General features: G+C 47.3%; 1 protein-coding gene across 5 annotated transcripts in view; it reads right to left on the reverse strand.

Annotated features, from left to right (window-relative positions):
• robo1 (roundabout, axon guidance receptor, homolog 1 (Drosophila)) overlaps positions 1 to 22,440 on the reverse strand; it is a 682,199-nt gene that overhangs the window by 5,129 nt on the left and 654,630 nt on the right. For all 5 annotated transcript variants that reach the window (XM_072585788.1, XM_072585789.1, XM_072585790.1 and 2 more), the window contains 5 exons: positions 19,979 to 20,230; positions 18,447 to 18,868; positions 12,792 to 12,944; positions 6,021 to 6,344; positions 1,455 to 1,678 (listed from right to left, as the gene is read on the reverse strand). In XM_072585788.1, the coding sequence (XP_072441889.1) occupies positions 1,455 to 1,678; positions 6,021 to 6,344; positions 12,792 to 12,944; positions 18,447 to 18,868; positions 19,979 to 20,230 (1,375 nt within the window). The remainder of the gene's footprint in view (positions 1 to 1,454; positions 1,679 to 6,020; positions 6,345 to 12,791; positions 12,945 to 18,446; positions 18,869 to 19,978; positions 20,231 to 22,440) is intronic.

Genomic DNA, 22,440 nt, shown 5'->3' on the forward strand with positions numbered 1-22,440 from the left:
GTAAATAAGGAATTGGTGATGGTGCACCACCAGAAAACAGGTACAATGTTATAAAACAACCAGAGGCCACATCAGGACCTTTCTGTTTCACCTGTGGTGAGCTGTTGTGATCTGATCAAACTGTCTGAAAAGGTGGTGAAACCAGACTCAACTGGAGCCTTTAATCCAGCAATTGGTTGAAGGGGAAATAATATCTGACGCTATTAGGGAACTCATCGGATCGCTCTTTCAAAGGTCCAGCATCGGCGTGATGGGCTGAAAGGCCTTAGAGGCATAGGGTTTTTACAGAATGGAAAATGGCCGTTCAGCCCATCATGTCTGCACAGGTTACAGAGACGTAGAGTCATGGAGATGTACAGCACGGAAACAGATCCTTCAGTCCAACGTGTCCATGCCGACCAGATATCCCAAACTGATCTAGTCCCATTTGCCAGCACTTGGCTCATATCTCTCTCAACCCTTCTTACTCATACACCCATCCTGATCTATTCTTCTCCCACTGTCCAGGGCATGGCCCATAGCTTTGTACACTCTGATGTTCCATGTGCTCATTTAAGTAGTTCTTAATGTTTCCTGCCCCAGCACCATTCAGACAGTGAAAATTCCCGATTCCCATCACCCTGGAGATGATTTTTCTTTCCTGAGATTCCCTCTAAACCTAGAGCTGCTACCTTAAAACTGAACCCACTGCTCACTGACCCCTCGACTAAGGGGTAAGGTTTCTCCCTCTCTATGGAGAAAGTGAGGTCTGCAGATGCTGAAGAGTCAGAGTTGAAAGGTGTGGCATTGGAAAAGCACAGCAGGTCAGGCAGCATCTGAGGAGCAGGAGAATCGACGTTTCGGGCATAAGCCCCTCATCAGGAATGCAGCTGCAGATGAAGAGCTTATGCCTGAAACGTTGACTCACCTGCTCCTTGGCTACTGCCTGACCTGCTGTGATTTTCCAGCACCACACTTCCCGACTTCTCCCTCTCTACCTCAGCTATGCTACTTATAATTCTCAATCAGAGAATTATACCTCAATCAGGTCCTCCTTCAGCCTTCTCCGCTCCAGGGAAAACAAGCCCACCCCCTCTAGTGTCTCGCTGAGTCGCTCCAGCCCAGGCAACGCCCTGACTTTCTGACTGAGCTGATTAATACTCTAAGGGTGTTGTACATATGAACTGGGAAGAAGTGTAGGATATTCGGCCCATCAAGCCTGCTCTAGCATTCAATAAGGTCATGGCTGAACGGATTATAACCTCATCTGTGCTTTACTGCAGGTCCCCCATGATCTTTCAGCTTACAGTTTGTTTTAATTTTCACGAGATGCGAAGCAGATATGAAACTCTAATAGTTCCAAAAATCTGTCCTCTCTACAGCTATCCTACACCCCCAATCCTATCCCGCAAACCACCCCACCCCCCACCCCCACCACCGTCTTTCTCCGACATGAACGATTCCTGATCGCTTACCTCAAGGTCTTCTTCCTCACATTCATACGTTCCCATTTCCTGAAGGCCAGTGTCCATCGGATTCCTGCGGGAAATGCCACTGGTGCTGCTGGCCATGAGTTGTTCCGCTCTTCTCCGACCTCCAGACCCTCTTGAAGACATGGAGCTGGAGGAGCTGGGTTCCCTGGGGTTCTGTGCAGAGGGGAATGTTGGCCGGCTGTAAGGAAGCACATCCTCTGGGACCCCTGTATGACACACACATGAGAAGGTAAGATGGTGGGGCGGGGTGGTGAGAGGACCCCTTCACACTACACGCATGCCAGGCTATGACCGTCACCAATAAGAGACAAACTAACTACTGCCCCTTGACATTCAATTGTATTACCATCACTGAGTCCCCCACTATCAACATCCTGGGAGTTACCACTGATCAGAAACTCAACAGAAACACAACCGGACTCACCACATAAACATAGTGGCTATAACAGCAGGTCAGAGGCTGGGAATACTGCAGCTAGTAACTCATCTCTTGACTCCCCAAAGCCTGTCCACCATTTGCCAGGCACAAGTCAGGGGTGATGGAATACTCCCCACTTGCCTGGATGGAAGCTTGATACCATTCGGGACAAAGCAGCTGCTTGATTGGCACCACATCTACAAACATCCACACCCTCCACCACCGACGCTCAGTAGCAGCAGTGTGAACTATCTACAAGATGCACTGCAGAAATTCACCAAAGATCCTCAGACAGCCCCTACCAAACCCATGACCACCTCCATCTTAAAGGACAAGGACAGTGAATACATGGGAACACCACCCCTGCAAGTTCCCCTCCAAACCACTCACCATCCTGACTTGGAAATATATCACCGTTCCTTCACTGTTGCTGGGTCAAAGTCCTGGAATTCCCTCCCTCAGGGCATTGTGGGTCTAACTACAGCACATGGACTGCAGCAGTTCAAGAAGGCAGCTCACCCCCACCTTCTCAAGGGACAACTAGAGACAGGCAATAAATATTGTGCCCAGCCAATTACATCCACATCCCAACAAAATGAACAATTAAAAAAAAAGCCCAGAAGACCCATAATCATTTCCTTGCCATTGTTCTTGCCCCATGACTGTGTTAACATGAGATAGACAGATGAGCATATCTTCTTTTTAATGCTTTCTCATGGTCAGTGGGCATTGCTGGAGATGATAGAATTTATGGTCTATCTTTAGACTGACTGAGGCACTCCCTCATTTCAGAGCAAGTTAAGAAGCAGCCCTCTTACTGTGGGTCTGAAGCCCATGTAGTCCAGACCAGGTGAGATCAGTAGATGTCCGCTTGCAAACCAGATGGGATTTTACAAATTGTAAAGAAAACAAGAACGAGAGGCACATAGATTTAAAGTAACGTGTGAAAGTATCAAGGGTGATGTAAGGAAAAATGATTTTCCCCAACGAGTCGTCAGGGTCTGGAATGCTCTGCCTGGAAATGTGGTGGAAGTGAGTTCAGTTGAGCCATTCAGGATGGTATTGGGTGGTTACTTGGATAGAAATGGTGTGCAAGGGACTTGGGGAGAAGGCAGGAGATTGACATTGGGTAATAGAACCTGTGTAGGCATGGCGGGCCTCTTTTGGTACTATAACAATTTGACGATTCTGAGATATGGCTGACTCATGGCCACAATTACTGAGCCTAACTTTTGATTCCAGATTCTTATGAATTGCTGGAACGTATTCATTTATTGAATATAAATTCCACCAGCCGCAATCGTGGGATTTGAAACCCATGTCCTGAGAATGTCAGTTTGGGTCTCCAGATTGCGAGTGCAGTGACATCATCACTAATCCACCTCCACCCCGCAATGCTTTGCCTCATACCTTTCCTGAACTGGTCACGTGAACAAGGAAGAGTAGACCATTCAGCCCCTCAAGCCTGTGGCACCATTCAATAAAATAATGGCTGGTCGGATTGTAACCACATCCTCCTTCTAACCTTTCAGCCCTTGCTTAACAAAGATCTGTCACCACTGCCTTAAAATATCCAAGGATCTGCTTCCATCATATTTTTGGGAAGAACTTTCCAAAGACTCTCAGCTCAATGAGAGAAAAGATTTCTCTCCTTACCTACTGGGATATAGAGGTTTTTAATCAGGAAGGGAATCCAGGAGTTATTGGGAAAAGGCAGGCAAGTGTATTTGAGGATGATCATCCACGTTCCCAGTGAATAGCACAGTAGACTCAATGGGCTGAATGGCCTACTTCTTCACTTGTGCCCTATAGTGTTATCTCTGCTTTAAATGGATGGTCCCTGGATTTTAAAAAGTGATCTGTAGTTCAAGATTCTCTCACAAGAGGAAACCATATCCACCCAGTCAAGTCCTCTCAGAATCCTAGATGTCTCCATTGTATGATACTCAGGCACCCACAACTCATGATCGAATGGACTTGAGCCAAATGAGGGAGGAAGAAACAGATGGCTGTGTTGACAGGGTGTGTAGAAGTAGGGCAGGAGATGGACTGTGCATTGTATAATCACTGGTATGGTCCAGTTAGGCCAAATGGTGCTCAGTAAATTCTTTGCAAACTGATCGGTTTGAATGCCTACTCTGTATATTAACCATATCCCCTTAATCTTGATTGGATGATTGTAGACTTTTAATCAGATGGCCTTGCCCCACACTCCTCGATTGTCCAATACTTGATTAATGCAGCTTTTGAGACAAGGTGAAAATCTCCCATGTTCTTTCTCCTCATGTGCTTGGCCAGTGGCAGTATCTTCAAGAATCATCTTACATTCCTGGAAATCCTTGGGACAACCCAGAAGGATTGGCCACCCTAACGCAGTAAGTCTCAAAAATCATGCACCCTAAAATCACAGCTGAATGTGAAACAGTACTTTACGATGCAGTGAATTTCAGGCACTACATCCATCACTTTCAACATTGAATCATAGACTCCCTACAGTGAGGAAACAGGCCATTCAACCAACACTGATCTGAACAGCATCCCCAACTAATCTTATTCCCAATTACCCCACATTCCCTCTGAGTAATCCACCTAACCTGCACATCCCTGGACACTATGAGCAATTTAGCATGACCAATCCACCTAATCTGCAAATTTTGGGCTGTGGGAGGACACTGGAGCACACCCACGCAGACACGGGGAGAACGTGCAAACTCCACACGGACAGATGCCCATGGGTGGAATTGAACCCAGGTTCCTAGCACTGTGAGGCATTAACGCTAACCACTGAGCAACCATATTGTCCCAATATCCATTACCTCCACCACCATTGATCAGGAGCAGCACTGTGTATTATCTACAAAATGCACTGCAGAAATTTACCAAAGACAGCACCTTCCAAACAAACCCTGGACCACTTCCATCTTGAAGGACAAGGGGAGCAGATACATAGAACACTACCCCCTACAAGTTCCCTCCAAGCCACTCACCATCCTGACTTGGAAATATATCACCGTTCCTTTAGTATCACTGGAAAAATGTTCATTGTTGGAAAACAGAGGAGACTGGCTGATTAGATTGATTTAAGGCCAATTGGGATGGAGCTTTGATCAAAAAGGAGGTTAACAGCAATGGGATACAGACAGGAAGGAGGGGTTGAGACCATATCCAGCTCAGCCATGATTTTATTGAATAGTGGAGCAAGTTTGAAGGGCCATATGTCCTCATTGTGCTCCTGAATCCCGTGTTACTAACAGCAGTGTGGGTGTACCTAAAGCACGTGGATTGTAGAGGTTCAAAAAGGCAGGTCATCAACACCTTGTCAAGGGCAAACAGGCAAGACATAGTGACCCAGCCAGTGACATTCACACCCTTGACAGAGCAAAAAAAAAATCAATTGAGAAGCGAAATAACGTGGAAAATTAGGAAGCGATGATACTGGGCCATTGGGCGAAACTGTGGAATCACAAGGCATAAACGTTAGTCATAAATAATCCAGCTGTGAATTCAGGAAGATCTTTGATCAGAGAGTGGTGAGAATGTGAAGTGTTGAGGTGATTGGCGTGGACCCATTTACGGGGAAGCTTGATAAAAAAAGAACACGAGGGAAGAAGAAACAGATGGCTGTGTTGACAGGGTGTGTAGAAGGAGGGCAGGAGATGGACTGTGCATAGTATAATCACTGGTATGGACCAGTTAGGCCAAATGGTGCTCAGTAAATTCTTTGCAAACTGATCGGTTTGAATGCCTATTCTCTATATTAACCATATCCCCCAGGTCTTCTCAGCCTGTCTCCACATTCCTCTTCCTATAACAAGAACCACACGTCAAAGCAGTTCCACAGTGCAGGTCAGGCATCCAAAGGTGGTAATGGGAAAGTCTCACCAGACCACAGGACTGCTCTCTCATTGGAGAGAGACCACTGGTGGTGGTTTAATCTGAGGGTCACTGCGTCTCAGGTGAGGGGAATAAATTGAGAAGGAGAGTCCTTCATGGTAACCTCAGTCAGTGTGGGAATTGAACCCATGCTGTTGGGGTCACTCTGTGTCACAGACCAGCCGCCCAGCCATGACCAACCTGCTCTTTGGGATTCTGCCAGGCACTAGGGGGAGCAGTCACTTCCATTTTCTTACCTGTTGGAAGGCGGGCCTTTGGCTGGGAAGGATCCCGCTTACTGGCCTTGTTCAGGCGTTGCTTGGCTCCATGGGCTTCCTGCTGCCAGGCATCAGGAAGGTCTCGGCACTCTGGCGGGTTTGTGCGGCTTTCGGGAAGGTGCTGGGCATCCGCGCCTTCTCTTCCTCGGAGGCCGCTGACTTTCCTGCTGTCCCCGGCTCGCTCCACCCTCGGTTCCGCTGCGTGGGATTTCGGGACCATGGGTGGCCAAGCCTCCAGGTGACCCTTTGTCTGGAAGCTGGGCGATTTGATGGCAGGAGGGGGAATCGGAGGAGGAGGCAGCTCTAAGATTGCAAGCACATTAAAAAAAACATTGCATTTTTCTGTTACCTTCTCGCGTCTCGAAATCTCTTCAGGACCAAACTTGCTGGTAAGGGCAGCACCTTGTCTCTACACATCACAACCTCATCCGTTATTAGACACTGAGTCACAATGAAGATGTACAGAGTCAAAAAGCCTGGTCAAAAAGGTTGGTTTTTGATGAAGGATATGAGGCAGGGAGATTCAGGCAGAGAGAGAGTTCCAGAGCTCAGGGCCCAGGCAGCTGCAGAGCCATCTGCCTCAGTGGTGGAGTGATTAAACTCAGGAGACAAACAAGAGCCCAGAGTCAGAGCAGTGGAGAGATCTCAGAGGGCTGAAAGAGGCTGTAAAGATAAAGAGGGGTGAAGCTACAGAAGGATTTGAAAACCAGAATGAAAACATAACCTGTAGAAACATGGAAACTAGGAGGTCATTCAGCCCTTCGAGCCTGCTCCACCATTCAATATGATCATGGTTGATCATCCAATGTTTTCTCCCCATTGCCTTTACTCCCATTATTCCTTGGAATTATATCTAATTCCTTCTTGAAAACAATCAACATTTTGACCTCAGCCACTTTGTGACAAAGATTTCCATAGGCTCCCCATTCTCTGGGTGAAATCTTTTCTCCCCATCTCAGTCCTATATGGCCTACCCTGTATTCTGAGGCTTTGACCCCTGGTCTGGACTCCCTGGTCATGGGGAATATTCCCTCTTGTGTTTGCCCAGGCTAATCCTGTAAATTGGCTGTTTGTGTCTGCACAGCTTTGTGATGAGTTGCTGAATGACATTCCCCAAACACAGAACCGTAAATGCTTCCTGCTCACTCAGCCCTCCCTTTCTGTTATGTAAAGAATCTAAAGAGTTGGAATGTTTCTCCTTAGGGCAGAGAAATTCTCAGAAATGGAAACATTTGGAGCATTGATGAAGAGCTTATGCCGGAAGCGTTGATTCTCCTGCTCCTCAGATGCTGCCTGACCTGCTGTGCTTTTCCAGCACCACACTCCCAACTCTGATCTCCACCATCTGCAGCCCTCACTTTCTCCTGGACAGAGTGGATGTTGGGAAGATGTTACCATCGGTAGGAGAGACTAGGACCTGAGGGCACAGCCTTAGACTAAAGGGAAGACCTTTTAGAACAGAGATAAGGAGAACCTTCTTCAGCCAGAGAATGGGAAATCTGTGGAAGTCATTGCCACAGAAGGCTGTGGAGGAGAAGTCATTGAGTATATTTAAGATGGAGATTGATTGGTTCTTGATTGTCGGGTGGATCAAGGGCTACGGGGAAAATGCGGGAGAATGGGGTTGAGAAACCTATCACCATGATTGAATGGTGGAGCAGACTCGATGGGCTGAATGGCCTACGACTTATGGTCTTGTGGAAACACAGAGTGCTGGAGAAACTCAGCAGGTCTGGCAGAATCTGTGGAGAGAGAAGCAGTACCACTAATTCCTGAACCAGTTCTGAGGAAGAGTCATGCATCTAAAAGATTCCCTTACCTCATTTGAAAGAACCACAGGGGAGATCTCTCTAACATCTTGCTCCAACTGTCATTCTTCAATCAACATCACCAAACCTAACTGGTTGTTATCACACTGCTGTGCACACATTGATTGCTCTATTCCTACATTAAAGCAGTGGGCACTTCTGAACTAAAGCCCTGATTCTCATGCACTATCAGACATCCTGAGTTCCAGGAAGATGCAATAAGAATGCAGGTCTGTCTTCATAGTGTCACACTGGGCAAAGCACTTTCTCACTGTGCCATTGGATGGGGATGAGGTGAGAGGCTGGGAACAATGACAATGGAAGGGAGAATATTAAAAGCAATGGCAGTGCCGTGGAATAATTCAGTCATCCCACTGGAAATGTTTAATATTCATCAATAGCTTTATGGTTGAATCCTGTTTAATTCAAAACACCTGGATTCCAGGTTGACCCAATGGATTGACCTCTAATTAAATCCCCTGTTCTTTTTCAATCTAATTTTCCTCAGACAAAACCGCAGTGCATTCTCTGACCTCCAAGTCAGCTTTTTAATTATACAGTCACCCCTGGCAATGACTTCCTAATATCAGGGGTTCAGAGGAACAACCCCCCCCCGATCTATTTTAATCTTCTGTTTGAGTATTGCTGTTCTCTCAACCCAATTCCAACCCTAAGGGCCATTGCTTTTGTGATTATATCTGGTAATGAATCGCATTAATGTTCAGTGGACCTGGCTCAAACTCTTTCTTCACCCGTCATTGCAAGCTTTGCATTCACTGTATCTACATTACTCGCACCTCCACACTCCCACACATCACCCCACACCCCCTCAACCCCCTCAAATCTCTCAGTTTTTTATTTGCCTCTTGCAAAACTGTTTGATCCTAGAAATGGGATAATTCCACAGGAATTGCCAAAATTACAGTGGCCTTACAGGCAGGAACATTTTTATCATGAGAATAATAGATCCCAAGATTGATTTCACAGAACAAAGTCTGACTGAAAGGTTCATGGGATCAGTGAAAGGACAGGACAAATGTCCTTGTATAGAATAAAATAACTTACAGGCTGGATTCTAATCGAAGGGGCTCGGTGGTATTTATATATAGAATAACAGATACCCGAGAGTGAGTTACAGATGGAATCTAATTGAGGAGTTCGGGTGGTTTATATATCAAATAACAGATACCCAAAAGTGAGTTACAGATTGGAATCTAATCGAGGGGTTCGGGATAGTTTATATATAGAATGACAGATACCCGGGAGTGAGTTACAGATGGAATCTAATCGAGGAGTTCGGGATAGTTTATATATCAAATAACAGATACCCAAAGGTGAGTTACAGACTGGTGTCTAATCGAGGGTTTCGGGATAGTTTAAATATAGAATAATAGATACCCGGGAGTGAGTTACAGACTGGAATCTAATCAAGGGGTTTGGGATAGTTTATATATTGAATAACAGATACCTAAAAGTGAGCTTGCCTGATCTTTCAGATTTTATTAATTGAGCTTAAACTCAACCAGTTACTGTTGTGGGATTTGAACCTGTGTCCCTCAAACATCCTGTCTCTCCTGTTTCTGTGGCCCATTGATTCTGGAAGGTCTGGGAGAGTGGGGGATGGGATCGAGAGCAGGCTAAACTGCAGAATAATTTGGTGCTTGTTTTTAACTGGCGCAGACTCGATGGGCTGAAAGGCCTTTTTCTGAGCTGTAACCCCCTATGACTGTAAGGGCATACTGCCCCCTATTCCTTGCATGCTGTTGCTGGGGAGACAGTTCACACCTGTCAGACCCTGGCTCTGCCGGTGGAATTGGATCCGGGACCTTGTGGGAATCTCTGGATGTGAGATCCTTCAATTTCACTCCTGGTCCCACCCTCAATCCCTACAGTGGCAAATAATGGTGCGATGGACTGCACAAGGAGAGGATTCGAGCAGAGCAGCGGGAATGCCTTGCTGCTATTGTACAGGGCCTTAGTGAGACCACAATACAGGATGTGTGCTGTTCGGGGACAAAGTGAGGACTGCAGGTACTGGAGATCAGAGTCAAGACTGTGGTGCTGGAAAAGCACAGCAGGTCAGGCAGCCTCCGAGAAGCAGGAGAATCGACATTTCTTCAAGAATGGGGCTTGTGGGCCGTCGCTGAGAGATAATTGGAAGGGGGGGCGGTGAGACTGGGGAGAAGGGAGCTGAGAAAGCGATAGGTGGATGAAGATGAGGGAGAAGGTGATAGGTCAGAAGGGGAGTGATGGATGGGTCTAGAGGGCGGTGCCAAGTTGGAGGCTTGGGACTGGGATAACGTAGGGGGAGGGGAAATGAGGAAGCTGTTGAAATCCACATTTATCCCGTGTGGTTACAGGGTCCCAAGGTGGAATATGAGGCATTCCTCCTCCAGGCGAGGGTGGTAATGGTCTAGTGGTGGAGGTGACCCAGGACCTGCATGTCCTTGACGGAGCGGGAGGGTTAGTAGAAGTGTTCAGCCACAGGCCGGTGGGGTTGGTGGGTGTGGGTGTCCCAGAGATGTTCTCTGAAACGATCTGGAAGAAGGTATCCTGTCTCCCTGATGTACAGGAGACCACACCGGGTGCAATAGATGCAGTAGATGACATTGGTAGAGGTACAGGTGAATTTCTGATGGATGTGGAAGGATCCCTTAAATGGAGGTGAGGGGGGAGGTGTGGGCACAGGTTTTGAACTTCCTGCAGTGACAGGGAAAGGTGAGGGAGTGGGGTGTGGGTTGGTGGTGGGGGGGTGGCGTGGACCTGATGAGGGAGTTACGGAAGAATGGCCTCTCAGGAATGCTGATAGGGGTGGGGAGGGAAATATATCTTTGGTGGTGGGGTCCGTTTGGAGGTGACGGAAATGGCAGAGGATGATGCAATGTATGTAGAGGTTGGTGGGGTGAGAGGTGAGGACCAGGGTGGGGGGCGGGTTCTGTCCTTGTTGCGTTGGGAGGTGTGGGAAGTGGAGGAGATATGTTGGAGGGCTTTGTCAACCACATGGGAAGAGAAGTTGAGATCGTGGAAGAAGGAGGGGGCGGTGTGGACTTGTTGGGCCGAAGGGCCTGTTTCCACACTGTAAGTAATATGGGCGGCACGGTGGCACAGTGGTTAGCACTGCTGCCTCACAGCGCCGGAGACCCGGGTTCAATTCCCACCTCAGGCGACTGACTGTGTGGAGTTTGCACGTTCTCCCCGTGTCTGCGTGGGTTTCCTCCGGGTGCTCCGGTTTCCTCCCACAGTCCAAAGATGTGCAGGTTAGGTGAATTGGCCATCCTAAATTGTCCGTAGTGTTAGGTAAGGGGTAGATGTAGGTGTAGGGGTATGGGTGGGTTACGCTTCGGCGGGGCGGTGTGGACTTGTTGGGCCAAAGGGCCTGTTTCCACACTGTAAGTAATCTAATCTAATCTAAAAAAAAAGGACACCTTCTGGGACTTTTTGAGGTGGAATCGGTCATCCTGGGAACAGATGCGGTGGAAGCAGAGGAACTGGGAATAAGGGAACGCATTTTTACAATAAGTAGGGTGAGTGGAGGTGTAGTCTAGGTAGCTGTGGGAGTCGGTGGGCTTGTAGGATATGTCTGTGGTAGTCAGTTGCCATAGACGGTGATGGAGAGATCCAGGAAGGGGAGGAAGGTGTCCGAGATGGTCCAGGTGAATTTGAGGTTGGGGTGAAAGGTGTTGGTAAAATTGATGAACTGTTCAACCACCCTCCATCTGTTCCACCGCGACATCGATGACTGTATTGGTGCTGCCTCGTGCTCCCATGATGCCTCTTGAGGATGTGACAAAATATGTTGATGAAGGTGGAGCAATGGATGTGGTGTACATGGATTTTAGCAAGGTGTTTGATGAGGTTCCCCATGGTAGGGGGGGGTGGTTTGAACTATATTCGCTGGAATTTAGAAGAACAAGGGGATCTCATTGAAACCTATAACATTCTAACAGGATTAAACAGGGTTAACACAGGAAGGCTGTTCCTGATGAGCGGGCAGTCCAAAACCAGGGGGTCACAATCTGAGGTTACAGGGTTGGCAGCTTAGGACTGAAATGAGGAGAAATGTCTTCACCCAGAGAGCGGAGAACCTGTGGAATTCTCTTCTACAGAAAATGGTTGAGGCCAAAACATTGAATGTTTTCAAGAAGGAGTTAGATAGAGTTCTTAGGGCTAAAGGGATCAAAGGGTATGGGGAGAAAGTGGGATGATCAGCCAGGATCATATTGAATGGTGGATTAGGCTTGAAGGCTGAATGGCTACTCCTGCTCTCTCAGACACACACACACATACACGCCATACTTTCTCTCTAACACATTGACATGCTCTCTCTCTCTCTCTCTCACATGTACATATATGCTGTCTCACACATGCTCTCATGCAAACACACACTATCTCTCTCGCACATGCACTCTCCATGCTCTGCATCACGCACAAACACACAAATACACACCCACACAGACATGCCCACAAAGGCATACACCCACACACAGACATGCCCACAAAGGCATACACCCACATGTGTGGAGACTGATCTACAATACCAGATGAGAAAGACGTTAATAAGCCCAGAGTAATGAGTTAGAGGGCCTCAGCTGCTGCTGTCCAACCAGTATTGATATTCCAGATGCTTATCCAGGATTAAACCCTGGACCTTGCTGAAATGTCTCTTCATTTTCCAAAGGGAATAGTATTAATTCAATACCTCATCTGCTGTTTCTCAAAAAAACGTAATTTCCCTGGGATTCCCATGGCCAATACAATAACTTGCCTCTACAGAGGGTGGTAGTGAGTGATAACCGAAGAGGATTCTGGGAAAGGTCAGCTCATTCACCATGACTGAAAAAGGCATTGTGAAGGGCCCAGTGTCAAAGAGGACAGTCCATTTGCTCCTAATGTGCACACAATCACAATGGACAAGACCAATGTTACACAGCCTCACACATACCGTCAGTGAAGATTTCGCGACGCACGTGTGCTGCTTGGTGTTTCAGTTTCTTTACTGGTCGGGGTTTCTGCATCACAGCAGCACTCGCATTACTGTCGGTGGAGAAAGGGCTGGTGGGTCGAGGACAATGTGATGAGGGAAAGTGTCGGTGGCCTGTAGTAAACGGGGAAAGAAGGAAAATGAGTTTTACAATCTGTAGAAATAGAGTCAAAGAGATGTACAGTACAGAAACAGACCCTTCGGTCCAACCCGTCCATGCCAACCAGATATCTCAACCCAATCTAGTCACACCTGACAGCACCTGGCCCATAACCCTCCAAACCCTTCCTATTCATATACCCATCCAAATGCCTCTTCAATGTTGCAATTGTACCAGCCTCCACCACATCCTCTGGCAGCTCATTCCATACACGTACCACCCTCTGCATGAAAATGTTGCACCTTAGGTGTCTTTTATATCTTTCCCCTCTCACTCTAAACCTATGCCCTCTAGTTCTGGACTTCCCCACCCCAGGGAAAAAACTTGGTCTATTTATCCTACACATTCCCCTCATGATTTTATAAATCTCTATAAGGTCTCCCTTCAGCCTCCGACGCTCTAGGGAAAACAGCCCCAGCCTGTTCAGCCTCTCCCTATAGCTCAAATCCTCCAACCCTGGCAACATCCTTGTAAATCTTTCTGGACTCTTTCAAATTTTACGACATCCTTCTGATAGGAAGGAGACCAGAATTGCATGCAATATTCCAACAGTGGCCTAACCAATGTCCGGTACAGCCGCAACATGACCTCCCAACTCCTATACTCAATACTCTGACCAATAAAGGAAAGCATACCAAACGCCTTCTTCACTATCCTATCTACCTGCGACTCCACTTTCAAGGAGTTATGAACCTGCACTCCAAGGTCTCTTTGTTCAGCAACACTCCCCAGGACCTTACCATTAAGTGTATAAGTTTTGCTAAGATTTGCTTTCCCAAAATGCAGCACCTCACATTTATCTAAATTAAACTCCATTTGCCACCTCTCAGCCCATTAGCCCATCTGATCAAGGTTCTATTGTAATCTGGGGTAACCTTCTTCGCTGTCCACTACACCTCCAATTTTGGTGTCATCTGCCAACTTGCTAACTATACCTTATATGCTCACATCCAAATCATTTGTATAAACGATGAAAAGTAGAGGGCCCAGCACCGATCCTTGTGGCACTCCACTGGTCACAGGCCTCCAGTCTGAAAAACAACCCTCCACCACCACCATCTGTCTTCTACCTTTGAGCCAGTTCTGTAGCCAATCTCCTTGTATTCCATGAGATCTAACCTTGCTAACCAGTCTCCCATGGGAAACCTTGTTAAATGCCTTACTGAAGTCCATATAGATTACATCTATCGCTCTGCCCTCATCAATACTCTCTGTTACTTCTTCAAAAAAACTTAATCAAGTTTGCGAGACATGATTTCCCATGCACAAAACCATGGTGACTATCCCTAATCAGCCCTTGTCTTTCCCGATACATGTACATCCTGTCCCTCAGGATTCCCTCCAACAACTTGCCCACCACTGACGTCAGGCTCACTGGTCTATAATTCCCTGGCTTGTCCTTACCACTTTTCTTAAACAGTGGTACCACGTTAGTCAACCTCCAGTCTTCCAGCACCTCACCTATGACTAGCGATGATACAAATGTCTCAGTAAGAGGCCCAGCAATCACTTCCCTAGTTTCCCACAGAGTTCTAGGGTACACCTGATCAGCACTGCCATACTTCTCATCCTCCCCAATTACATCAGACCTTAGGGCACCTCTTTTACTGCTCTCTATGATGAGACCCAATACTCTCTCTATCTCTCTCTGCCTAGAGCCTCATGCTTATGAAGCTGTTTCATTCTCTGACACTGTAAGTAATCTAAACAAAACCTCATCCTCCTGGAGGTTTTCAATGAGCTTGCTCAGTCCATGCTGTTCTAACCTCTCGAGTTACATCCTGACTCAAGTCTTCGACATGGAACGATTATTCAAGTACTTATTTTAATTGTAATGAGGAGTCTGAATTAAAGACATTGGCCCTTTAACAGGGGTCTGATAGAGACAGTCGCCTTTAACAGGAGTGTCTGTTGAAGAGCCTGCCCCTTTAAGAGGGATCAGTGCCAGACAGCTGCCAGCTTCACACAGATCTTTATTAAGTGCCACCCTAACTGGGGAGAGGAAAACATATAGACAAGGAACAGCAGTCGGCTAATCGGCCCTTCAAACCTGCTCCATCATTCAATACCATCATGGCTGATCACAGGGTTCCCACAGGGAAGGATGTTCCCGAAGATCAGGGAGTCCTCAATCAGAGATCACAGTGATACTGGGGAGGCCATGTGGACTGCAATGAGGAGAAACGCTTCACCCAGAGAGTGGTGAGTCTTTGGAATGCTCTGCCACAGGAAGCAATATGGACTAAAACATTGAAGGTTCTCAACGAGGAGTTAGATATAGTTCTCAAGGCTAAAAGGTTCACAGGGTTTGGGGAGAACGCAGGAACAGGGGACTGAGTTGGGTGATCAGCTGGGATCATACTGAATGGTGGAGCAGGCTTGCAGGGCCGAATGGCCTACTCCTGCTGCTTTTTTTCCCTATGTTTTTGGTCTGATTTAACGTCGACTCAATATTTCTGCTTAGTCCCCAGTGATCTTTCATCCCCTTGGGAATCAAGAATCAACCTCCTCTGCCCTAAAAATAATTCAGATTCTGCATCCTTTGCTATTTGAGGAAGGGACTTCCAAAGATTCATAACCTCCTGAGAGAATAAAATGTTTCATCATCTTCATTTTAAGTGGACACCCCTTATTTTTAAACTCTTTACCCTGGTTCTAGATTCTCCGACAAGAGTAAATATTCTTTCGTCTTTATCTGGGTCTTAGATGTTTCAATTAGGTCACCTCTGACTGCTCTAAACACCACGGGATACATGCCCAGCCTGTCTCGCCTTTCCTCCTGAGGAAATCCACTCATTCCAGGGATTAGTCTCGTAAACTTCCTCTGAACTGCTTCCAGTGCATTATCATCGTTCTGTAAGTACAGTGACCAGGACATTACACAGCGTTCCAGATGTGGTCTCACCAAAACCCACCCACGGCCTAGAATTCTCACTCGGTCCCTGTTCAGTGATGTCTGATGGAAGGAGAGCGGGTGATGGGATCACCAGCGAGCGTATTGACCTTCCTGGTGAACAAGCTCGTCCTCCCCAGAACCAACAAGGCCTCTCCACTGAAGGATGAAGAAGGAGTCAGAGTATTGTGCAAACTGAAGCAGTCTTCCATGATCCTGACTGGGAGCAGGAGTCGGCCGTTCTGCCTCTCCAGTCTGTTGCACTACACAGTAGAATCATGACAGATCTAACTATAGCCTCAACTCAACTCCCCTCAAAAATCCTGAGACTCCCTTGTTGATCAAAAGCCTATCTGACCAGTCCTCAGATAAAAACAATGACCCATCTCCCCAAGGGAGAAAAATTCCAAAGACAAATGAACCTATGACAGAAAATGCTTCCTTGTCTCCATCTTCAAGAGGAGATAGGAGGACTGCAGATGCTGGAAAGTCAGAGTCGATAAAATATGGAGCAGAACAAAGCACAGCAGGTCAATTAGCATCTGAAGAGCAGGACAATCAATGTTTCTCTTGCTCAAACCATCGACTCTCCTGCCTTTCCGATGCTGCTTGACCGGTTGTGCTTTGTCCAGCTGCACATGTTATCGACTCCATGTTCAGGATGTGACCTGTCACCTCTGAACTGTGGCCCTGAATTCTAGCTCCCTTCCACGGGTGAAAACATCCTCGCAGTATCCACCCTCAAGCCTCCTTCAGGATTGTACACGTTTCAATCAGCTCGATGCTCCCCAGAATGGGCACAGGACCAACCCAATCAACCTTTCCTTTATCCCAGGAATCAGCCAAGGGAATGTTCTTTGGGCTGCCCTGGAGATAAAGAACAGCTCTCCTGGATAAATCTGAATTTATGTGCCCCCAATCTCAGAATGAATAGTCAGGAGCCATTGATTGAAGAACCATTTGCCCATCACCTATTTTAGCAATGGGCAGTTAATGCCAGCCTTCTCATCGATGCCCACATCCTGAGAACGAATGTTTTTTTAAAGAAACATTGGCAGAGCATTCAACACAAAGCCAAAAGTCTGCTTCTGAGAAGATCGATATAGAGTAACAAAATAGAGAACAAATGATTAACCTCAATGTTCAATATAAATTCATCACTATAATAATATTTTACATTCTGGAACTGATTACAAGGACTTTTATTTCTCAGTGTATTAATTCTTAATGCAATTTGAAGTGTTCTGGATATTAATTTTGGTGTCGGCTCTGACTCCATCTCAGTAATAACCATTACATTCATAAAAGCAGAGAGAGTTCCCACCAAGTCGTTCATCAGATACAGTCAGTTCACAGCTAATCAAGTTCCACCAGGTTGAATTCCTAGTCTCTAATTGGTTCATCAAAGCCTTGCATATTTAGTACCAATCATGAAACTAATGAGGTTAAATTAAGCCAATGCCTGGGGCACATCACAAGAGGGTAAAAGCTTCATTAAGCAGTTACCTTGAGTGAAACGTGAATTCTGCTTATTAAACGTTAAACCCTGCACTGTGTAGATACCTCGACCCAGCCTGCAGTACAAGGTCCAGGAGCAAGGGCCACGCTGGAGATGTGACTGAATTTATTCAAACAGACTGACAAAAAGAGCAACCCTCCCGGTGTAACTTGAGAGAAATACGCCAAAGCACAAGATAGCATTTCATCTCATGCAACTCGCCTATCAATGTTTGATGGGGACAGTATAGAGGAAGCTTTACTCTGTATCCATCCCCAGGCTGCCCCTGTCCTGGGAGTGTTTAGTGGGGGAACTGTGGGGAGAGAGCTTTACCCTGTATCGAACTGCACGCTATCCCTGTTCTGGGAGTGTTTAATAGGGGAAGAGTGGAGAGGGCACTTTACTCTGTAGCTAACCCTGTGTTGTCCCCGTCCTGGGAGTGTTTGATGGGAACAGTGCAGAGGGAGCTTTACGCTGTATCTAACCTTGTGCTGTCCCTGTCCGGGCTGTGTTGATGGGGACAGTGTAGAGGGAGCTTTACTCTGTGCCAAACCCTATGCTATCCCAGACCTGGCTGTGTTGATGGGGACAGTGTAGAGAAAGCTTTACTCTGTACCAAACCCTGTGCTGTCTCTGTCCTGGGAGTGTTGATGGGGACAGTATAGAGAGAGCTTTACTCTGTATCTAACCCCGTGCTGTCCCTGTCCTGGGAATGTTTAATGGGGACAGTATAGAGGGAGCTTTACTCTGTATCTAACCCTGTGCTGTCCTTGTCCTGGGAGTATTTGTTGGGGACTGTGTAGAGGGAGCTTTGCGGTGCATCTAACCCTGTGTTGTACATACCTGTGTTGCTGTGTATCTAACCCTGTGTTGTACATACCTGTGTTGCTGTGTATCTAACCCTGTGTTGTACATACCTGTGTTGCTGTGCATCTAACCCTGTGTTGTACATACCTGTGTTGCTGTGTATCTAACCCTGCATTGTACATACCTGTGTTGCTGTGTATCTAACCCTGCGTTGTACATACCTGTGTTGCTGTGTATCTAACCCTGTGTTGTACATACCTGCTGCATCGTGTAGCTGGTGTCGAGCAACCTTGAGGCCGGCGTACTCAGCAGCTGCTGCCACAGCGTGTGCAAAGTCTGCGTCGGTGAAGAAGGAGCCGTCAGAGGAGCTGACAGCGCTGGAACGCCCACTGGATGAGTTGGCGTCCTCCTCAGAGGCTGAGCCCCAGCCATTGATCATGGAGCCAGTGACGGAGCTCTCCAGGTCCCCCATGCTGGAGGCGGGGGTTTGCTGCAGGCTGTGCAGGAGCAGACGGCAGCTGTGCATCTTGGATACTTCCACTTCCTCCTCCCCCTCATCATCCTCCTCTTCCTCAGGTGCGTCTGTGTCCATGTCAGAGACCAGAGGCCCTGAGATGTAGCCGTACGTGTGGGAGGGGGAGACGGGTCTTGGTGGAGGAGGGGGGCTGACCGGATTGCGCCTGGGGGAAGGAGACCACATCCTTACCAGATATGAGTGCATTTGTATAGCGCTTTCCACAGGACAGCGCTTTTCTTTGTCAGTGTGATTGCTGCCAAATTGCAAACAGCTTGATCCCAAACAAACTGCAGTGTGATAATGAACAGGCCATTACTTCTTGTGATCTTGGTTGCAACATATATATTGATAAAGACACATGAAAAGCTGGGTGTGTGTGTGTTTGTGTGTGTTTGTGTGTGCATGTGTATTTGTTTGGTGTCAGTGGGATTGTGTGTATGTGTGTGTGAGAGAGTGTTATGTGTGTGTGAGAGAGAGAGTTGCATGTGTGAGAGAGTGTGAGTGTGTATGTGTGTGTGAAATAGAGTGTGGGGGTGTGTATGTGTGTGTGAGTGTGAGTTTGTGTGATAAAGAGAGGGTGTGTGAGTATGTGGAGAGTGTGCATGTATGTGAGAGAGAGTGAGCATGTGAGAGTGTGTGTGTGTCTGAGTGTAAGTGTATATGTGTGTGTGTGTGAGACAGAGAGTGTGCATGTGTGAGAGTTTGTCTTTGAGTGTGCATGTGTGTGTGTTTGAGTGTGTGAGAGAGAGTGTGCATCGGTGTGTGTGAGATTGAGTGAGAGATAGAGAGAAGGTGTGTGAGTGTATGTGTGTGTGAGTATACGTGTGTGAGAGAGAGAGTGTGTGTGGGGTCGTATGGGTGTATATGTGAGTGTGTGTGTGTGAGGGAGTGGGTCTATGTGTGTGAGAGAAATAAAGTGTGTGAATGTGTGAGTATCTGTGAGAGAGAGAGTGTGAGTGTGTGTGTGAGAGAGACAGTGTGTGTCTGTGTGTGTGAATGTGCGTGTGTGTGTGAGAGTGAGAGTGTGTATGTGTGTGTCTGAGTCTGTGTGTATCTGTGCAAGTGTATGTGTGTGCGAGTATGTGTGCGATAGAATGGGAGTGTGTGTGAGAGAGAGAGAGAGTGTGTCTGTGTGTGTGATTGTATGTGAATGTGTGTGTTTGTGCAAATGTGTGTGTGAGTGCATGTGCGCGAGTGTGTGTGCATATGCACGAGTGTGTGTGTGTGTGTGTGTAAGTCCCTCTGGTGTTCTCTGTTGTTGAGTTGTATTTACCTGCGATCGCTCACAGACTGGATGAGAGCCAGGTTTTCCTGACTGTCCTGTAACATGGGCATCAGTTCCTCCTGAGGTGAGGGTGTGAGGGTGGCAGTGGACTGATGGCTGTATGACACAGCGGCTGGCGATGAGGCTGCCCCACGGACTGGTGGTGTAGGGCCTCGTTCATCATCCTCCTGCTCCTCCAGCTCATCCTGCTGCAGGTACATTCGGGAAGGAGGCATCGGGCACAGGCCATCGCCATCGTAGCTGAGAAAGCAAAAAGACGCAACTGTCAAGCAGCTAGTCTGAGCTGAATTATCCATGTCGGGGTTTCACTCTGAGGTAACTCCGAATCACCAGGCTGAGACAAGCAGGCATTGGGTGAACAAGACGCCAGCACTGACCAATTCCAGCTAAAGGGGCATTTCCGTCCCTGGTTTGACAGCTATCTGCTGGATTTAAAAGGCTTGGTATGATGCAAATAACATTCAATCATGTTCACAGTTACGCAGATACTGAAGGGACACTGTCTACATGCAGGAACATGTGGGCTTGGGTGGTTAGTGGCAACCAACATCAGCTCCAGGCAATGATCATTCCAATAAGAGACAATCTCACCATTGTCCCTTGATGTTTCATGGCCATCACTGAATCCTGCACTGTCAACATCCTGGGCGTTACCATTGACCAGAATCTCAACTGGACAAGCCATACAAATACAGTGGCTACAAGAGCAGGTTAGAAGCTGGGAATTCTATTGAGAGTAATCCACCTCCTGACTCCCCAAAACCTGTCTACAGTCAAAGTGCACAAGTCAGGAGTGTGATGGAATACAGGGGAACCTTGATTATCTGGCATTTGATTATCTGAATATTGGATTATCTGGCAAGATCACAAGATCCCAATGCTTGGCTAAACTGTGTGATCCAGCATTCAATTATCCGGAATTCGATTAACCAAATGTAATACTCCCTGCCCATGCCCTTCGGATAATCGAGGTTCCTCTGTACTCCCCACTTGCCTGGATGGGTGCAGCTCTAACAACACTCAAGAAGCTCAACACCATCCAGGACAAAGCAGCCCAGTTGACTGGCTCAACATTAACCATCTTCAGCATTCACACCCTCCACCATCGACATACGTTGGCAACAGTGTGTACCATTTTCAAGATGCAGTGCACATTAACAGGGGTCCTGAGACAACACCTTCCAAACCCATGACCTCCATCACCGAGAAGGATAAGGACAGCAGATACAGGAGAACACCATCACCCGCAGGTTCCTCTCCTTGCTATCCTGACTTGGAAATATCTCAAAGTTCCTTCCACTGTTGCTGGGTCAAAAGCTGGAAATCCATCCTTGAGACTACACCCACATGGATTGTGAGAAGCAGCTCACTACCACCTTCTCAAGGGTAATTAGGGACAGGCAATAAGTGCTGTCTGAGCCACTGATACCCACATCCTGAGAATAAATGTTTTAAACATGCAGCTTAGAATTGGAATTATTGCGATTCCAGTTTGAGCGCTGAGTTGGTGAGATGAGACAGGCAGGGAGGGATGGATATCCTCTCTCTCTCAGAGGGTGATGGATGTTGGGAACTCCTTGTCACAGTGAGCTGTGGGGGCAGAGTCCTTGTGTGTATTTAAGATCATAGAATCCCTCTAGTGTGGAAGCAGGCCATTTGGCCCATTGAGTCCACACCAACCCTTCAGAACGTATTCCACCCAAACCCCACCTCACCCTTGTAACCGTGCATGTCCATGGCTAACCCACCTAGTCTACACATCCTTGGACACTATGGGCAATTTCCCAAGCCAATCCACCCTAATCTGCGTATCTTTGGACTGTGGGAGGAAATTGGAGCACCTGGAGGAAACCCACACAGACACACTCCATACGTACAGTTGCCCGAGGCTGGAATTGAACCTGAGTCCCTGGTGCTGTGAGGCAGCAGTGCTAACCACTGAGCCACCGTGCTGCTGTTAAGGCTGAGAGAGACAGCTTCTTGAACAGTCAGGGTATCAAGGATAATGGGGATAGGGCAGTCATGGTTGGATCAGCCATGATCCTATTGAATAGTGCAGCAGGCTCAAGGGGCCGAATGGTCTACTCCTGTTCCCATGTCTTATGGTCTTAGATAAGACTGATTGTCTGCTGTGGTGCGTGTTTCTCTAACACCCTCCAGTGGGTAGTGACTGTTCACCTCCTTATTGGTGTAAGGCCAGACAGGGAGTGGGTATCTTTTTAAATTCATTCTGAGGAGGGGAACGTATCTGAAAGGGTACATTTACAATGTGTCCCCAGTCACCTACAGATAAATACAACCAATTAGGAGTCAAAAGGATCAGTGCAGGACTTTAAATCAGGGACAGTCCCAGACCAGCTAAGGGGGGGAGATTTCCTTCTCTAAAGGTGATCACTGAACCAGGGTTCGATTCTCCGTGAGCGTGTCTCAGCTCCATGTTACCATCACTG

The sequence above is a fragment of the Chiloscyllium punctatum genome, chromosome 15 (genome assembly GCF_047496795.1).
Source record: "Chiloscyllium punctatum isolate Juve2018m chromosome 15, sChiPun1.3, whole genome shotgun sequence".
Lineage (NCBI taxonomy): Eukaryota > Metazoa > Chordata > Chondrichthyes > Orectolobiformes > Hemiscylliidae > Chiloscyllium > Chiloscyllium punctatum.